We start from the raw sequence: 17,403 nt of genomic DNA, 5'->3' as shown, positions 1-17,403 counted from the left end.
CATTTTTTGACAATTTACATATGGACATAAGTTATACTTGTATCTAGCAGCATTTAGTGTTATACTTATTTCTCTTGTCTCATTCATTTATGAATATAAATTTAATGAATTGTAAAATTAAATTGTTCAATATTTTATTTCAAACTATCGAACAGGACGATTACGATGCTCAGGATTTAAGTCAATTTGAAGAGACAATCCTCAGGGGTGTTGGATACGATAAAGATGGCAAAATTTCCCGCAAAGAACTGACTATGATTCTTTTGACATTGGCAAAGATGCCACCAGAGGATGATCAATAAATTGTTTCAATATTTCAATGTTCCCACTCTGAATAGTATTTGATAAGATAAAAAGAAGATGCAAACTAAAAGAATTGTTTTATTGATTTATTGATTGCTATAAATAAATAATTACAAACACACTCGTACATTAGGACATTTACAATTAGATTTAAGAAAATTATTATTCTAATTATATATTTAAAAAAAAAACTAACTTGGCCCCAATTCGAAAATCAGTGATTGTGGTCGTAACTGAAAAATGAATTGAGGGTTCAGCAATTTTGTTAGGAATAAGAATTTAAAACCTTCATATCGGAATCGATGACGGCGGAAAAAAATAGATATAGAGCTAGTAGCTTATTTTTGACGCGAAAGGTAAAGAAATATCTTTGACGTCTGTCATGTACATAATCACACTTGGAGGACTTCCAGTTGAAATCCGCGAAAATCTGAAAACTCTGCCACAGAATTCTGTTACCACTTTTTACTAAGAATATCAATTATGTACATATATCAATAAATGCGTCTTCAGGCCAAAAATGATTCCTCGGATCTTATATACTAAAAGGTGTATTTTCAAGAAATCAAAGATTTTTAATTATATTTAGTTGAAAAGTAAAACAAACAAGTTATATCGATGGTTAAACTTCATAATCTCGTAAGTCGAAAAATCAATGGATTAGAAATTTTTAAAAACAATATTTACTGCAGCCTAAAAAAAACCTACGCAGTAGATCTATACTGAATAAAACTTTATACAGGATTCGTTAGATATGTCTAATTTTGTTTTGTTTTTAATTCTATGAATTTTTGAAACAACACAAAAAGTATAAAATAAGTCAGATTTCACAATTTGGAAAAACTTGTATGTATAAAATTTAAGGGCAAGAAAATCATGTTTTCTTGAAAAATAAAGCAGTTGGATATTAAAACAGCTATTAAACGGGTTATCCATTTTGCGGTTCGAAAAGTATAGGGCTGGAATTCGAGATCTGTCAAATTAAGTTATTAAACCAATTTTTGTTTTCAGTTGAAGATCTGACATTTACTAAAATGAATCGCTTAGCTATCGCACAACGCATACAAATTGTTAAAACCTTCTACAAAAATGACAATTCTGCCGCACTTTAAGAGGAGATTATGGTTTAAAAAATTGTTAAACTACGCAAGCAATTTTCAAAATTGTGAAGAAATTTAAAGAGATCGGATTGGTTACAGGTGTTTCAAGTATGTGCATCATCGTTTCACTCATACCATTGAAAATATCGCTGTTGAAAGTGAAATGTGTTGATTCCTCGTCGTTCTCAGGAATTAGGACTCTCTTACGGCACATTATGGCGTATTTTGCATTTGGATCTTGACCTACATCCATATAAAGTCCAGCTCACAAAACAACTGAAGCCAGCTGACCATTTCACAACGTCGTAGATACGTCGAATGGTTGCTTGAACAACAGGCGGTGGACGGCGTTTTTGAACAAAAATTTCTTCAGCTACGAAGCACATTTCTCACTCGGTGAGAATGTTAATAAACAAAATTGTCGCATTTGAAGTTCTAAGAATCCTCAAGTAATTAAAGAGAGGCCATTACATCGACAAAAAGTCACTGTTTGGGGCGCTCTTTGGTCCGAAGGTGTAATTGCACCTTACTTCTTCGCAAACGACGACGATGGAACGACTGTCATCATCAATTCGGAATAATATGATAAACGATATGGTTTTATTGCAAGAGAAATTTCCTGGCCGCGTAAATTCTCGGCTTGGCGATATCAAACCGTGTTTATGCAGATAAACCTCTTACTCTGAGCACTAAAAAACCAGCATTCGTCAAGTTATGGCTGAGATACCGCCCAATATGTGTCAATAAGAAAATTACCTTTAATGATGTAGTGTTCGACACATAAAGTCAACGTTCAAACTTTAAAATAAAAAAGAAATATCTTGAAAAGAAATATTTTATATGTGTTTTATTTACGATTACTTTTGAAACCGAAAAATTGATAACCCTGTACATTTGAATACAATTCCTCGTAAGTGTCTTTAATATATGGATCTTAATTTGTTTAAGAAAAGTTTTTATTTTTGAAAAACTTGCAAAAATGACTTACGAGGTTATGAAATTGAACTGTCCATATTGCGCTCATCGCTTCATCGCTTGCTATAATAACACAACTATCTTTTCCAGTTTTGTCATTCCTTTTTCAATTTTCAATTTCTGTTCTCATTAATTTTGCTTTCCCGACATGGAATTGTTTTTGAAAAACAATCATTACTCTTTTTGGTGGTAATCGGTAATTTGTTTTATGGAAGTTTGTGAATAATGCGAAGAGTCGGTATCGAAAGAGAAAGCACAAAAGCTTCGAAATGTGGCGCCATCTTTTGTAATTGGGAAGAAGTAACAATTGCCGGTAATGCAGGAGATGAATGTTTTAATTTGAATTACTGCGGTGGCAGCGTCCACTTTTCAATTTTTTTTTATGTTAGGTTCTCTGAGTTAGAATACTATCTTTTAGTCCTGAATGAACAAAGGACTATCCAACTAAATATTATAACATAAAAATGGTAGATTTTATCATCAATACTAACACAAAAAATGTGAACGAAATTTTTATTAATTAAAAACTTCTTTTTTATTTAAACCAAATATCCCCGAACTTTCTTAACTTTTACCCCTTTTTTCTTTAACTTTTAATTATCCTCTTTAAATATTCATATTTAACTTTAAAAATTAAATACTTTAAATTTTTCTTCAAAAGCATTTCTTTACATTTTCTAGTATTTAATTTGTTGTTTGTTGCATATACTGCCAACTACTATGATGATGCCACACATTTTTTTAATAGATTTTAGCCTTTTATACCTGGGTGAAAATGGGATCTTTTATAAACTGTTGTATAGAGTATCCAAAAGAGTGTTGCTAACCACTGTTTTAATTTAATTTGAAACATACGTATGTATGCTCTAAAAAACTTTGATAGCTATAGCAAGATCAAAAATATATGCTTTCAAGGATTTAGGATTTAGCAAGAAGACTTAATAGAAGCAAGAAAGTTGTAAGGATTCATATTGTTGATTCAAAAAAATATGTAAACAATCAAACAGGGTACATGGCATAAACAACATCATCATGAGAAAAGCGGTTAATTCTATGGCTTGTCCCAAATTTCACTCTACATATTAGCCTAAATTAAGGGCCAAAATCTGGGTATCAATGGTTAAAAGGACATTACAAACAAGTGATACTATCCTGAAAAAAAAAACTAAAAAACAAACTAAAAAACGCTTTGTCTTTTCGGGTGAAAACAAATTTAGCCCGTTGGTTACAACTTGTATTTCCATGATCTGAGAAAGAGTGAGCTTATTTTGGAAAGACATCATAGACTTTTAGTTTTTGTCTACAATAATGAACGGGATCAACTATAAATGTTTGCTGGAACGGTTATTTCCAATATGAAAAGAATTTTTGAACTTCTGGCTTAGATTTTTCAAAAGGTTAAAGCTGAGGGTTGCTAGAAGTTGAATACAATCAGAAGACGTGGAACTTTTGCAATGCCCCCCATATTTATATCTGAAGACAAGGACATCTTAATCGAAGCTTTTCGTGATTCCTTGGTCCAAATTTCATGTGATTTATTAAAACAAAATTGATATTTCTATTCCAAACCAACTTATTGAGTATATATCAGAAAATGGCGGATATAGTCAATAACAATGTAAAAAAACGTTAAAAATAAATTTTGTTCAACCATAAAATGGAATTAAGAGGCTTTTCAATTGGAGTGCCGGACATTTTTTTGGTGGCACCTGTTAAATCTGTTGTCTATTATTCAGTTATTGCCGTATATGGGAAAACACCGACCCTCGCGAGGTTAATTATGTGATAATGCATCCTCAAAGTTACCGTTTGGTGTGGATTTTGGGCCAGCGGCGGCGGCGCGGCGTAATCGGTCCGTACTTTTTTGAAAACGAACGTTAGTGAGGAGGTCACCGTCAACAGCGAGTGCTACATAACCATGACATTTAGCATTACCGATTTGAGGGTAAGGTCATCTCTCGCAGGGGTGATGTGAATTAGCCACCAAGGTCATGCAATTTGACCCCGCTAGACTTTCTTGTGGAGATTTTTGAAGTTGCAGGTCTATGCAAATAAAACACAATCGACCGATGCCCTCAAGGTGAACATAACACAAGCCATCGCTCAAATTCAGCCGGATCAATGCGGAAGAGTCATTGAAAATTGGACCATTCGGATTCGTCTCATCGTAAGAAGCCTAGGCGAGCATTTGAATGATGCCATATACTACACTTAATGGCATACATGACCTTTTCAAATAAAAAGTAATTATGTTAATACCTCACACATAGCTTTCTTTTTCAACATCTGCCCGACCTTATTGGAAAACCTTTTATTTCATTCATTTTTTCTTCTGAAATTTTGCATGTGGGCTCATCCGCGTGACGCATCTTTGTATACGCTTTTTAGTAGTTTATGTTTTGATCTTAAGGAACTCAAATGATCATTTCCAATTTATCCTTTAATTTTTTAAATATGTAATGGTTAAATACGTACCTAGTCCCTGGTACCGTTTCCGTGTACAAAACTTCTACCAGCTATACAAAGCGAAAATCGATTCAAAAATGTGTGGCCTCATCCTAGTGGATGGTAGTGTATCTATGTGCTGATTTATTAAATCAAAATGTCTTCTATTTTAAATGTGAAAATCTTTTTTGTATAAACACTTAGGTAAACCAATAATAATTCTTAATAACTTAAAGGTCGCTGATAACTTGTTTCTATTTTCTCTACATAATATGGATTTATGTTTTTGTTTATTAAGTTTCTAACTTACCAATCTGCTATACATATCTGGTTAAATCTTAATTGAGCATTCTTCTGTAGAAATTTGAATGGTCCTGACCTTTTTCTTAATAATAAAAGGTTATTTGGCTAATAACACTTCTTTTCGATGACTTGTTTAAATTATCAGCTGCATATATATATTTAATTTAATAATGTGAAAAATTGTTTATCGAAAGATAACACCATCTCAACAAATCAATATTTTATTTCCGCCCTATGAAATTGAACATATTGTTTACCTCGATTAAAACCGGAATTATAATTTTTAAAAAGATTCCTCAATCCAAATATTACCAATTTATAGATTTTTCAATTTTTATAATTTCGGTTCTCAAAAATATTCCATAAATGAATATGCTCAAAATTTACTAAAGAAAACATCAATTTAAAGTTAAAAAAAAACTATTTATTAAATTTTTAAAAATCACGAGTTGGCTTTAATGGTTGCGTCAATCCATGTTCTCAAATCTGCTACACTGGCATACACACCTGGGTATTCAGGTCGTGCACAACCATTACCCCAAGACACAACTCCTGCCAGAACACCATTCACCAACAATGGACCACCAGAATCTCCTTGACAAGCGTCCTTACCGCCCTTAACAGCTCCGGCACAAAGCATACTTTGATTTATTCTTCCAATTCCGTAACGTGATTCGCAATCCGCATTGGAAACAATAGGAACGTCAACTTCAAGAAGGAAATCAGACGGATAGCCTCCTTGTGTTGTGGTGCCCCAACCTGTTATTTGTGAGATCTCGTTCTGGGATGGTCGTTTCTCCGTCATTTTAATAGTCTTTATATCGTAATCGTTTAATACTAACTCGATTTCAAGAACTAAGATGGCAATGTCGTTTTCATAACGCACATTTTTCTGATAATCTTCATGATAAATAATCTTCTTAACTGGTACGATTGATCCATGTCCATTACGTTCATTCGAACCAGCGACGACATGCAATAGCTTTGCATCCTTTATGGTATTCACACAATGAGCTGCGGTAAGGATAATGTTTGGTGTTACAATGCTTCCTCCGCAGCGATGGTTAAACGAGCATGTAGTGCATCCTTTGTATCGCATTGAAATCTGGTGAGGATGTTTGGAAATATCGGTCAACTTTCCGCCCACAATTCTACCACTGAGATCATCCTTGGACTTGGAATTTTCAGCAGGAATGAATGAAGAAGCAGTTAATGCAAAAACCGTGGTTAATATTAAAAATAAACGTAACATGCTGAATATGTAAACTGAACAGAAGTCAAAGTATATTTTAGCTTTTATATCGAATCTTATCGAATGTATTGCGATAAGTATTTTTGGTATTTCTTACTCATAAAAAGACCAATAAGACTGTCAATCAGCTTGTAAAGATTTGATAATCTATTAATCGCTCATAAAATCGTGTTCCTATAAGCTTTATTTAATCGACTTATATGGTATGTGGGGGTTAAAAGTGGTGCAATGTAAATATTTAAAGAAAAGCAAAAATATAAGTACATGCTTATGAGAGAAAGAGTGATGGTTCTACGCGGTGTATTGTGGGGCCTATTGCTGTTGGATTTGTCTAGCGTGACGATAAGTAAAGCGTCAGCGTCTTACAATATAAAAATTCCACTTGCACTTGACTTTTATACATCAATTTAAATAAATGTTTGATTTTGTTGTTAAATTAAACTTTTTAAATTTAATCTATTTAAGTAATTTTTAAATATTAGCTCGCGATTAGGTCGCCAAGTTCGATTTGAAATTCGTTCGTTGTTGCATATCTTTTGCAATTTTTGTATTGACTTATCTTCTCAATCATATTTCACGAGCGGATATCATAAAAACTATCTTAGATTATTTCGATGTTTATTATGGTAAAAAAGCCGTATGTGTTTTGGTATTAAGAACTGGGTTATTTTTTAACATTTAGTAAAAAAAACAATTCGGAATCTTGGTTTCGTTTTATCATTTCTGAATCACAAAAATTAGAAGCGTAAACGTAAATATGTATGTATGTAAGTAGGTTTGCAAAAAGACATATATGTATGTAGTTTTAAAAACTAAAGAGATATAAAGCGAAAAGAAAAAAAAAGGCTGGGATGCGACCCACACTGATAACTTCCCATCCCGTTTGTCGATTTGTTTTGACTAAAAGTTTGTAGGTTTTCGTGTTGGATTAAGAAATTTGTCAGTTGAATTATTCTTAAAAATTTTAAAATTACCGACAATACTTTTCATATCAAGAAATAGTTTAGTTTGAAAATCTAGTTTTGTTAAATAGATTTTTAGTCAAAACAAATGTTTATACCAATTTTAGTAGCATTTCTTAAATTTTTATATATTGGATAAATTAAATTAATTTTAGAGATATCAAGAACCGAACATCAATTTTTGCTAAATTTGCGTACTATTTTTTGTAGATTTTATTTTTTTATGAAAAAAACGGACTGTTGGATTTAAAAAAAAATATTTCAAAGTTTTGAAAAGATATTTGAGTCGAAAATCAATTTTTACCAACTTTGAGGAATTTTTTGTTTTTTTTTTTAGGTTTTTATGTTTTATAAAAAAAAATTGTCAATTTGATGTTTCTGAAAATTTTACCAGTTGTTATAACCGTATTTTTTTGTAGCACGAAATTGTTTTGGAGATAAAATCATTTTTATTCGTAAAATCCAGCGTCATTGGTTCGTGAGATTTTAAGGGTTAACCAACATTTTCACCTTTTTTTATTTTCTTGAGAGCCCTTTCTGCTTCTTTCTGCATTATTATCTGTAAAAATTTTTTATTTCGTCTCTAGGGAACTTGAAACGTCGAAAAATGACAATATTTTAAATTTGACAAATCGGACCCCTTACGATAATATTTAAAATGTTTCCAAATTTTAAGTCTTTCAAAAATTTAAAACAAGTTGCAACGTTTTCTTCCTGGCAATAAAATTGCATTCTACTTTAAAATTAATATCAGGTTTTTGTGATATTTTTTAAGATCAAATTAACAGAAGCGCTCAACATAATACTCCAATTTGGAACATCACATCTTTGAAGCCTAAATAATGCCAATCTACAAGAAGGGTAATGTAGAAGACCCTACAAATTATAGAGGAATATTGTTTTTCAATGCAGCCTTAAAAATATTCACAATCGTTCTTTACGAAAGAGTGAACAGTTGGACGCAAGACGAAAACAAGCTTAGCGAATTTCAACGTCTTTTTGAAAAGGATATTCCACAGTGGAATAAAAAATAAAAAACTACGTCTTTTTTATCGGTTTCAAAGCAGCTTTTGATTCCATCAATAGAAAAGCTTTTCTATACAAGCTAATTAACTTAAGAGTGTCAACATTATTGAAAAATTGTAACAATTACCATACCATACCATAGCGTTTATTTATAATTGAAAAGAAAAATCAGAGAGGTTTGAAGTGAACCAAGGAGTAAGACAAGGCTGTAATCTAAGCCCCTTGTTATTTGCACTTTTTCTAGATGATTTGGTTGAGTATCTCAATTGTGGAGTTTGCTAACAAATGGATCAAAGTTATCATGTTTTCCGATGAAAGTGTCATCCTTGCGGAGTCACCGACTGCTCAAAAGTTGATGATCAATAAACTGGAAGAATATTGCCAAGTGTGGAATCTAGAATTTAATCCGGAAAAATCAAAAGTTTTGGTTTTTAAGATAGGATCTGGCAGAACGGCGAAAGATGAGCAAAGAAAATGTGGTGAAAAACTTTAGACGTAGTTATATCTTATATTTATTTACTTTCAATTTGAAATTAGAAAAACATTTCAAAAGCAAAGTTAATAAGGCTAAATCGGCAATATGTGTAAATTGGAAAAGAATCTTTAATAACAAGCTAAAAGCGACTGACTTAAAGTATAGAGTGTATAATACTACTGCCCAAGTTATCCTGATTTATGGTGAACAGGTATGATGAAAGCCTATTACGTTTTCTTAAGGAAAATATTCCTTTTTACCGATAAACGTTAGAGCGTTGTAAATATAAAAGATTGGAACTTGTTAGCCGTGGACGGTGGCTTGACCCTGAATTGGAGTATTAAAGCGGTTCAATTGAGGAAGTTTCTTTACAAAGTTATATCCCAACGGAACGGCAATATTATTTAAAGTGCGTGTTTAATCTCAACGACAGGAACTATTTCACCAGCGAATATAACAATTCTATCATTGGATCGATGTTTAAGATAAGGAGAGAATTGATCAGACTAAACTTTAGGCCCCATCGTAACGAGGTTATCGATCTCTTCACACTCTGTATTCAGCATGAGCGTGAGGGTGTAATACAATTCGTTCGTCCAATGCTGAGGGAGATAAGGCATATTCACTTTGAAATAAACTTACTGCTAGTTGAAGAGGTTATGAACTATCTAAATGGTGAGACGTGAGAGTGGGATGTGTTCTTATGTATTCTACAAAAAAGCGATAAAATACAGAGTCCGAATCATCGATGAGCATAAGAATCCGTTCACCGAATAAATTTTTGTTTTGATTTGAAAAATCTAAAAGTTCATTAAAAATGTTTTTAACTACATTAAAAATGTTTTTAACTACATTAAAAACCCTCCCAATTGTTGTTCTTGTTTCGATTAAATTCATTGGAATTAGTAAAATTACGTAACACATTTTGATTTAACTAATCTAAAAGCCCTAAAAATTTGTTTTGACTAAACTAAAAGTTCATAGAAAAAAGTCCTTATTCCATTACAATATGTTACTTATAGTCATTTGAAATGAAAATAAAAATAATAATTATGTTTTAATATGCTAAATTACTTAACTACAATAAATAAACAAGAATGCCCCTCAGGCAGACGACAGTCCTAGCCATGTCTTTAATATTTATTCACAAGTTATAACAATGTATATATCAATATGGTAATCACAAAATAAAGAATATCTATCGCTATCTTTTTAAAACTCGAAAAAACAAGCAAGGCTTTTCGAGGCTGTCTGAATCTGTAAAATAGCTTTTTAGTTTGGATTTGAAATCAACACTCAAAACTAAGCCTAAAACTCATTTTTTCAAACAATAAAAATACTAAATTTAAGCTTTTCTCTGAACTTCACATAAAGTCAAATAAAACACTCAAAACTAATCAGAATTTATTAAAACTAAGTAAGATACTTAACCCGCAATTGGTGACGCAAATTTGACTTTGATCAATGGTGACGCGCCGCGCCGGTCTCAGGACCGGGTTTTTCAACTGCAGATTTTTCGAAATGTGTTGCTAATATTTATTTAGTATTTTTTTTTAATATATGCTCTTGACATTGATAAAATGATATTAAATCAGCACAAGTTCTTTTATTACAATACAGAAATTCAAATTTAACAAAAAACAATAATAGAGAAGAAAGTTATTCTCATTTTTTCGAATACCCGGTCTCACAGACCAGTAGGCGGATTAAAAGTTGTAAATAGTATCTAGAAGAGAAAGATTTGTACTTTGCAAAATTATTATACAATTTATTGTTAAAAGATATTTTGGTGGTGTTTGAATTTTTAAAGGGCGTATTTTAATAACCTGATGTGATAGAAAAATTTAAAGGCAAGATTCGAATTTAGGACAGCTTAAACATTTGAAAACGTATTGTTTTACTTGTGGGACAGTTTTAACGACTAAATTAAATTTATGATAAACTTTAAAATATAAATCCTCTTAAAATTTAGTTTTGCCTTAAAATTTGTTTGACGAAAATCAATCTGGGTGCGTTAAAGCTATATATTTTTGGATGATGTTAAAGTATAAATTATTAATTCAAAAAAAGAATAAAGCGAGTCTTAAATTAGACCTAAAAGGAAAAGATTCTTTTAATTTAATCACTTATAATATACCCCCAGACCACCGCGCCATCTCCACAAAAAAAATCATCAGTTTTTATGTAGACACCGAAAAACTACAGTGCCGACACAAATTGTCAAAGTATCTGATTATTCGTTCCAAGAAAAATTTCTAGATGACGCCTAATTCGACCTCCACCATGTACAAAGATAGACTAAAAGTTTTATAAACATGTGTACAAAGCTCACTGAAAGTGGACACATTCAGCCTTATTTTATAAACGCATTATAGCAAGTGCGATAAAAGCTCTGAATCCAAAAACATTAGTGACATTTTGAAGCCAAAATAATACGTTGCTTTCTTTTATTTTATTAAACATTAAAAACTACTGAAACTTTAAGTAATTTCCTAAATCCACAAGACTTTTGGATTTCTGACATCTCTCAATTTAAATCTATTAGAATAAGTTTCTTGACGGTTGTAAAGGTGTCGCTTCGGTAGTTCTATTAAATGACGAAACGTCACTGTTTGGATGTGTTCATATTCACAGTTTATAATAAAAGGGAATTCGTATTTTTTTTTTTTTAATTATTTACTGCCATCCAATTACTACAATTTTTAAATATTTAGTTAATTTTTAATTGGATATTAAGTAAGTAATACTATAATCCTAACAATGTTCAAAGTGTTTCGCCATAAAATTTGAAATCTATAACCATTCACCAAATAATACAATTAACTTCAATGCGCAAACTCCACTATTCTCCAACCTGTTGACATCTGGTATGTTGCTTGTCACCACCACCTGGAAGTCAATGTGTGTACTGAAAATTGGAGATAGATTTTTTTGAAGTTCCCATAATTTCATATCAACCGGTATCAATATTATAATAACAAAAGAAGAATACTATGTGAATATTTCTAAATTAGGTAGAAAATATTTCAAAAACATAATTCAGCCTGTGTTATTCGTTAATTAAACAACGTAGCGAATCACAATTAAACAAGAACAACTTTCCTTCGTTTTACAAGGTATTTGTTGTTGATTTCTTTCTTTTATTTGAAATACCTTGAAGTCAAATCGAAAAAAAAACTATCTCTAATTGAAGATTCATGCGCTGACTGCCATGAATCCTTGTGCCAACAGTATCATTATCCACTAATTTTTTTGCACGTTCTCTGTAGCCGCTACGGGGCGCTGCGGTTACCATAAATTTGTCAGTGTAGAGTATTAAAAAAGGACGGAAGGTAAAGAGTAAAACAGACATGGTCTAATTTTAATTCAAATAACAATTGCGATAGGAAGGGAGGTATTTTAAATAGATATGTTTTAAGGTGAATACACAACTTAGAGAACAGAATTTAAAAAAATGTGCGTGATGTCGAAAAAATCTCCAAGTTGCCACTAGGTACCGCTCCCGTAAAGACTCGAGGTAGTACTATAAGTTTTATTATACTATCCAGGAACACGAATTTTAGTTTGGAAATCGGAGCCACTGGGTGGCGCTTGCTGTACGACATTGTGTTGTGGAGAGTTAAGGCTAACAGGGAAAAATAATGTTTAAAAAGTAGAAATCAGCAGCTATTTGCCATCAAAACAAGGAGGATAAAATTATGAGAAAAATTTCAACTTTTTCACAATTCATTTTATGTTTTTTTCCACTTTCTCGCACAATCACCATTCTCCACAATTCCACCTGCATTATTTGGGATTCGCTCAAGTAGGCGGCACGTCATCGGTCGTTCCTATTTATGATGGTAATTTGCAGATTTATACACTACATTGAATATGTTTTCCTCTTTTGAAATATTTTAAGGATATAATACATTTGAACACAATTACAATTTTTTTTATACATTAGTTTGAAGAGAGAACTTCAAATATCTTAGTTATGCATGCTGTCAAAAATTAAATGGAGAGTTTTTGTATGTCTATTTGGTAACTTCAAATTTTCATTGAAACGTCAAAATTTTGTGTGTGAACTGCGTAATGTAAAGAAACAAATTGAAGATACATTTTTTAAATTAAATTTGTTTGATTTTATAGTTAATGGTTAGAAATTTTGAATTTTTTTTTTAAATTACAGAACATATTCAGCTTACTGCTGAACATTCAAACCACTTATACCATAATTCAATATTGGAAATTATTAATTATGTTTAAACTAAGACATGACAAGGCTTTAAGAGTTATTAGCAAATTTTAAAATTAAGTTTTCTTTTTTATTGAAAATGTAGCTTTCGATAAAATGGAGGAAAAGGCTCGATATACTTCATTTAATAAATGTTCATTGTATTATAAACGATTTAACATTATTTTTATTAATCGATATTTTTCTAAAACTTTGACAGAATGAAACTTTTGTTCCATTGGCAACATACCATTTGAGAATTTAAGAGCTTGACGAAAATAACCATTATAATATTATAAACATAAAACATTTTGCAACAGTTTTATAAACTTAACCTACTTATAAAAGAAGCGATAATAATTTTTGTAATTTTTCAACTGATACTTAGTTGTTCTTAGTTTAAAATATATTTTATATTGCCTTTTCGACCATTTATAAACTTAATGACAATCGCTCAGTTATCATTTACTTTCGTACAAAAAAGTCGAATAATGCCAACAAAAGTTTCATGACCATCAGAGACGATAGTTGACGACGAAAATGATAACTTCTGATCTTTAACCATAATTTCTATGCAAATCGAAATAATTTCCAACGCCTGCCGTCGTCGTCACTGATGATGATAGTACAAAACTCTCTCAGGTTTCTTATAACATAGCTAAAATTTCTTTCTCTCGTCATCAAAAATACTTATTAATAACACAAAAATTTGAATATTTTAATATTCTCAAATGCTTTGGAGATTAGCGTAAATTTATCCAGGATCTGTTTAACATAGACTCTATCTGCGATGATTCTACACACAAAATATTCCATCCTCATCATTATTTGTCTCCTCTCACAGGACTACAAGGTGATAAAGGGTTTTGGGGGTTAGCGGGTAGGTTGTTTGAAATGGCTGATTTGAGTTTTTATGATAATTCACAATTTGAATACCTTCGCTTCACTGAAACAGGTTATGATGATGAAAGGCAATAAAAGTGTGTGGGGCTATATAATATTTTAAGCGAAGGATGGCAGAACTTGCGTTTTTAATCCTTTTTATGGAAATTCGTCCGATAATATTCCAATAATAGGGTTTTTGATAAATAAAGAAAACACCAATGTCAGTATATCTATAGCCCGGGAGAGGCTTAAAATAATCAAACGTATAGGTAACCACTTATCAGGAGACGACCACATATTGCTTAAGAGTTCCTGGAAGGGATAATAAGACAAGAAATCTCAATCCTAGGATTAGGTTAAAAGTAAAGGTTTTAAATTTGCATTGTTTTAAATATATTTCAATGTTTGACTAAAAAGTGCTTTCAAAATTCTTCACTGAACTATATTCTAAGTCTGTGCAATACAAATCCAGGTAAAATAATGTGTGGTTATAAACTCCTTCAATAAGGATGCTGCTAATGTCAGCAAAGAATAGAAAGAATCCATCATCAGCAACATCACGATTTAAAGTTTTAATGTTTAATCTAAAGCCTACAAAATATAAATTGACACCAACTCAAAACTCATATTTAAAACAGTGAAAATATTATCATAGCCAGTTCCACGTTTCTTCAATTTCTGTAAGATACGTTTTTAATGCGAACAAAAGGAGGTTTTTTTTTTGTTCTTTTTTGAAAATCGTTAAGGCATCACAAAAGACCAAGACGAAAGTCACATGTATGTAGGTATCTTAAGTGAGACATATAGCATTTGATATATCAAAAAGGACAAGAATAACGAAAAGATTTAAATTTGCATAGGTACACCTATATTCACATTCCAAATAATTTTTCTGGATTTGTCTTTTCTCAAAAATAAAATAAAAAAAGTATTGTGGAGTCAAGTCCCACCATGGTACTATTATTGTTGCATACAAAATACCTTCTCTTCATCATTTTCAACATCTCTAGTGAAATCTTATTTAAATTTTCATAAATCAGGACTACCTAGTACTGTTGTGAAACCAAATAAATGTGTAGGTATGTACCTATCAGTACCGTCTTAAGACTTTTACAGGGCCTTGAAGCAATTGGTTTGTTGTTGACTCTTAAATCAAATATGCATGCTTTTAAGTTAGGCACGTTTAGAATATAAAACATAAAGTGAAATACCAAATAATTACGACAATACAAGTTAAATTTCAACTTTGAATTTTTTTTTGATTTATAAATCAATATGAAACTTAAATGTAAATCTGAATACCAGGCCACATCAAACTGTATTCGTTATAAAATCAAATGATGACGATTTAAAATTTAGTTAATTTTGCCATAAAATACGAAGGAGAATGAGCATTGTGGTCACCATTAGAACACAGTTGAATTATATAACGTTGCAAGCTTAGATCTTGTTCAGGGTTTTTCAAATGGGACTCTTTAAAAGTAGAGCGACAGGGAAACAAAACGTAGCCATATTTCTTAACGCTCTTTCGACATTTCTCTTCAGTAAGGTTTGCCATTTCATGATGGAAAGATATACGAGCCAACAACGAGTCGAAATTGTAAAAATTTTCTACCGAAATTCGGAGTCAGTGGCCTCAACGTTTTGTGAACATCCTTACAAGATTATTTTGACGCAAGAACTAAAGCCGCTTCACCACCACAAGTGTCGTATGTTCTAGAATTGGGCTGAACAACAACTTAAAAAAATTGTTCGGATTTTCATCGAAAAATCATCTTAAGCGATGAGGATCATTGCTTGCTGAATGGCTTCGTCAATAAACAAAATATGCGGTAATGTTCAAGCAGCAATCCACACGTACTCCATGAGTTATTAATGTATCCTGATAAAATTACGGTTTGGTGTGGTTTAGGGGCCGGTGCGGTGGCGTCATTGGGCTGTACTTCTTCTGTGATGATCAAGAACGGCACGTTATTGTGAATGGGGATCGCTATCGTTCCATGATAACCAAATATTATTGACCCCAACATTGGATGATATGGACTTTTAGGGCATGTGGTGTGCGCCACAAGCCACATAGCCAATGTCACAATCAATTTATTGAAAACCAAGTTTGGAGAACGTGTTATCTCACGAAATGATCCAGTCTCTTGGCCGCCTCGGTCGTGCGATTTGACGGCGTTAGACTATTTCCTGAGGGGCTACATTAAGTCTATGGTTTATGCCAACAAGCAAGATTGATGAACTTCGTACAAATATTGAACGTAAAATTGCGGCAGTATCTCTCGATTTATGCTTTGAACACCGTCAAAAATTGAGTACAGGGTTTGGACTTCTGCAAGCGTGCCCGTGGTGGACTTGCAAAAACTGTCATCAAACTTACTTTCACAGCAATAAATATTTTCATTGATATCCAAAACCGTTTTTGTTTTATTAAAAAAAACTTGTGTAGCGCTCTTATTGAAATAAAAAACCGATGCATCATTTTGTGCATAAACACATTAAAATGAGAGTATTTGTAACTTTCGATGAAATGAAAAAACGGAAGAAGAGTGCACTTCGCTTGACGCTATACAAATTTTATCTTTTTTAACGAATGAAAATTATTGTGCGTATAATGGCTGAAACACAAACACTCTCGGCTTCGTCTGCGTTACGTTGGGCCTACTTCGAGGTTGCTTTGAATGACACTTCCAACATGACATTTCTAAAATGGCACTTCTGTCATTAGCAGCTGTTATTATACTTCAAAATAACTTTGAATTATAATAAACAAGTCAAAAGTTATGACTTAAAGTCCACTAACTTAGCCATTTTGACCGCATTTTTTTGATTTGTTTAAGTCTTTAAAGTCAATTTTTAAATGTGAACGAATTTCAAAAGTCAGCAAGTCGTTTGCTTTTGATGTTAGAATTTTGCTGATTTTAAATATTCAAAAAACTGCATTCATATGACTTACTGACTTTAGAGATTGAGTAACGTTTGAAATTAACTTTTAAATGACTTTAAAGACTTTTAAGAAAAAGAGAATGAAGTCAAAATGATTAAGTCAATTAACTTTAATTTATGACCTTTGAAAACACCTTTTAACTTTTATTTAACAGTCAAAAACAAATTATGACTTTTAACTTTTAGTGAATTGAATTTGACTTTACTGACTGCAGTCACTAAAAGTCATTAGTCCTTACAACTGTGGTTGCCAGGTCAATTACATATATGTTTTGACCACTCTTCTAATTTGAGCTACAAAGTGCTTTCTGGGTTCTTTTTAAAACAAATTACCCACCGAGTCAGCAGTTTGAAAGGTTGTACTTTTTCCTACAAAAGATTATTCCACGAAAACCAATCGAATTTAGCGTTATTTAAAAAGTACTTATTTGGTTGTGTTTTCCAAAAAAATGTTCTATCATCTTTCTGTTGAACTACTAAATTGATAATAATGTTGTACATAAGAACAGCAA

General features: G+C 31.8%; 2 protein-coding genes across 4 annotated transcripts in view; one reads left to right on the top strand and one right to left on the bottom strand.

Moving 5' to 3' along the window:
* Positions 1 to 376, top strand: part of LOC129941840 (calbindin-32) — a 54,023-nt gene extending 53,647 nt beyond the window's left edge. For all 3 annotated transcript variants that reach the window (XM_056050591.1, XM_056050590.1, XM_056050592.1), the window contains one exon: positions 156 to 376. In XM_056050591.1, the coding sequence (XP_055906566.1) occupies positions 156 to 302 (147 nt within the window). In that variant the 3' untranslated portion in view covers positions 303 to 376. The remainder of the gene's footprint in view (positions 1 to 155) is intronic.
* A 4,955-nt stretch (positions 377 to 5,331) lies between these two features.
* On the bottom strand, positions 5,332 to 6,406 carry LOC129943027 (trypsin zeta-like). Its single transcript, XM_056052231.1, has one exon. It carries the CDS (start codon positions 6,376 to 6,378, stop codon positions 5,569 to 5,571), a length of 810 nt encoding a protein of 269 aa, XP_055908206.1. The 5' UTR covers positions 6,379 to 6,406; the 3' UTR covers positions 5,332 to 5,568.
* Positions 6,407 to 17,403: the final 10,997 nt, after the last annotated feature.

Source organism: Eupeodes corollae, chromosome 1, assembly GCF_945859685.1.
Source record: "Eupeodes corollae chromosome 1, idEupCoro1.1, whole genome shotgun sequence".
Taxonomy (NCBI): Eukaryota; Metazoa; Arthropoda; class Insecta; order Diptera; family Syrphidae; genus Eupeodes; species Eupeodes corollae.
The sequence above is the reverse complement of the archived record's forward strand: the minus strand, read 5'-3'. Positions and strand labels throughout refer to the sequence as shown.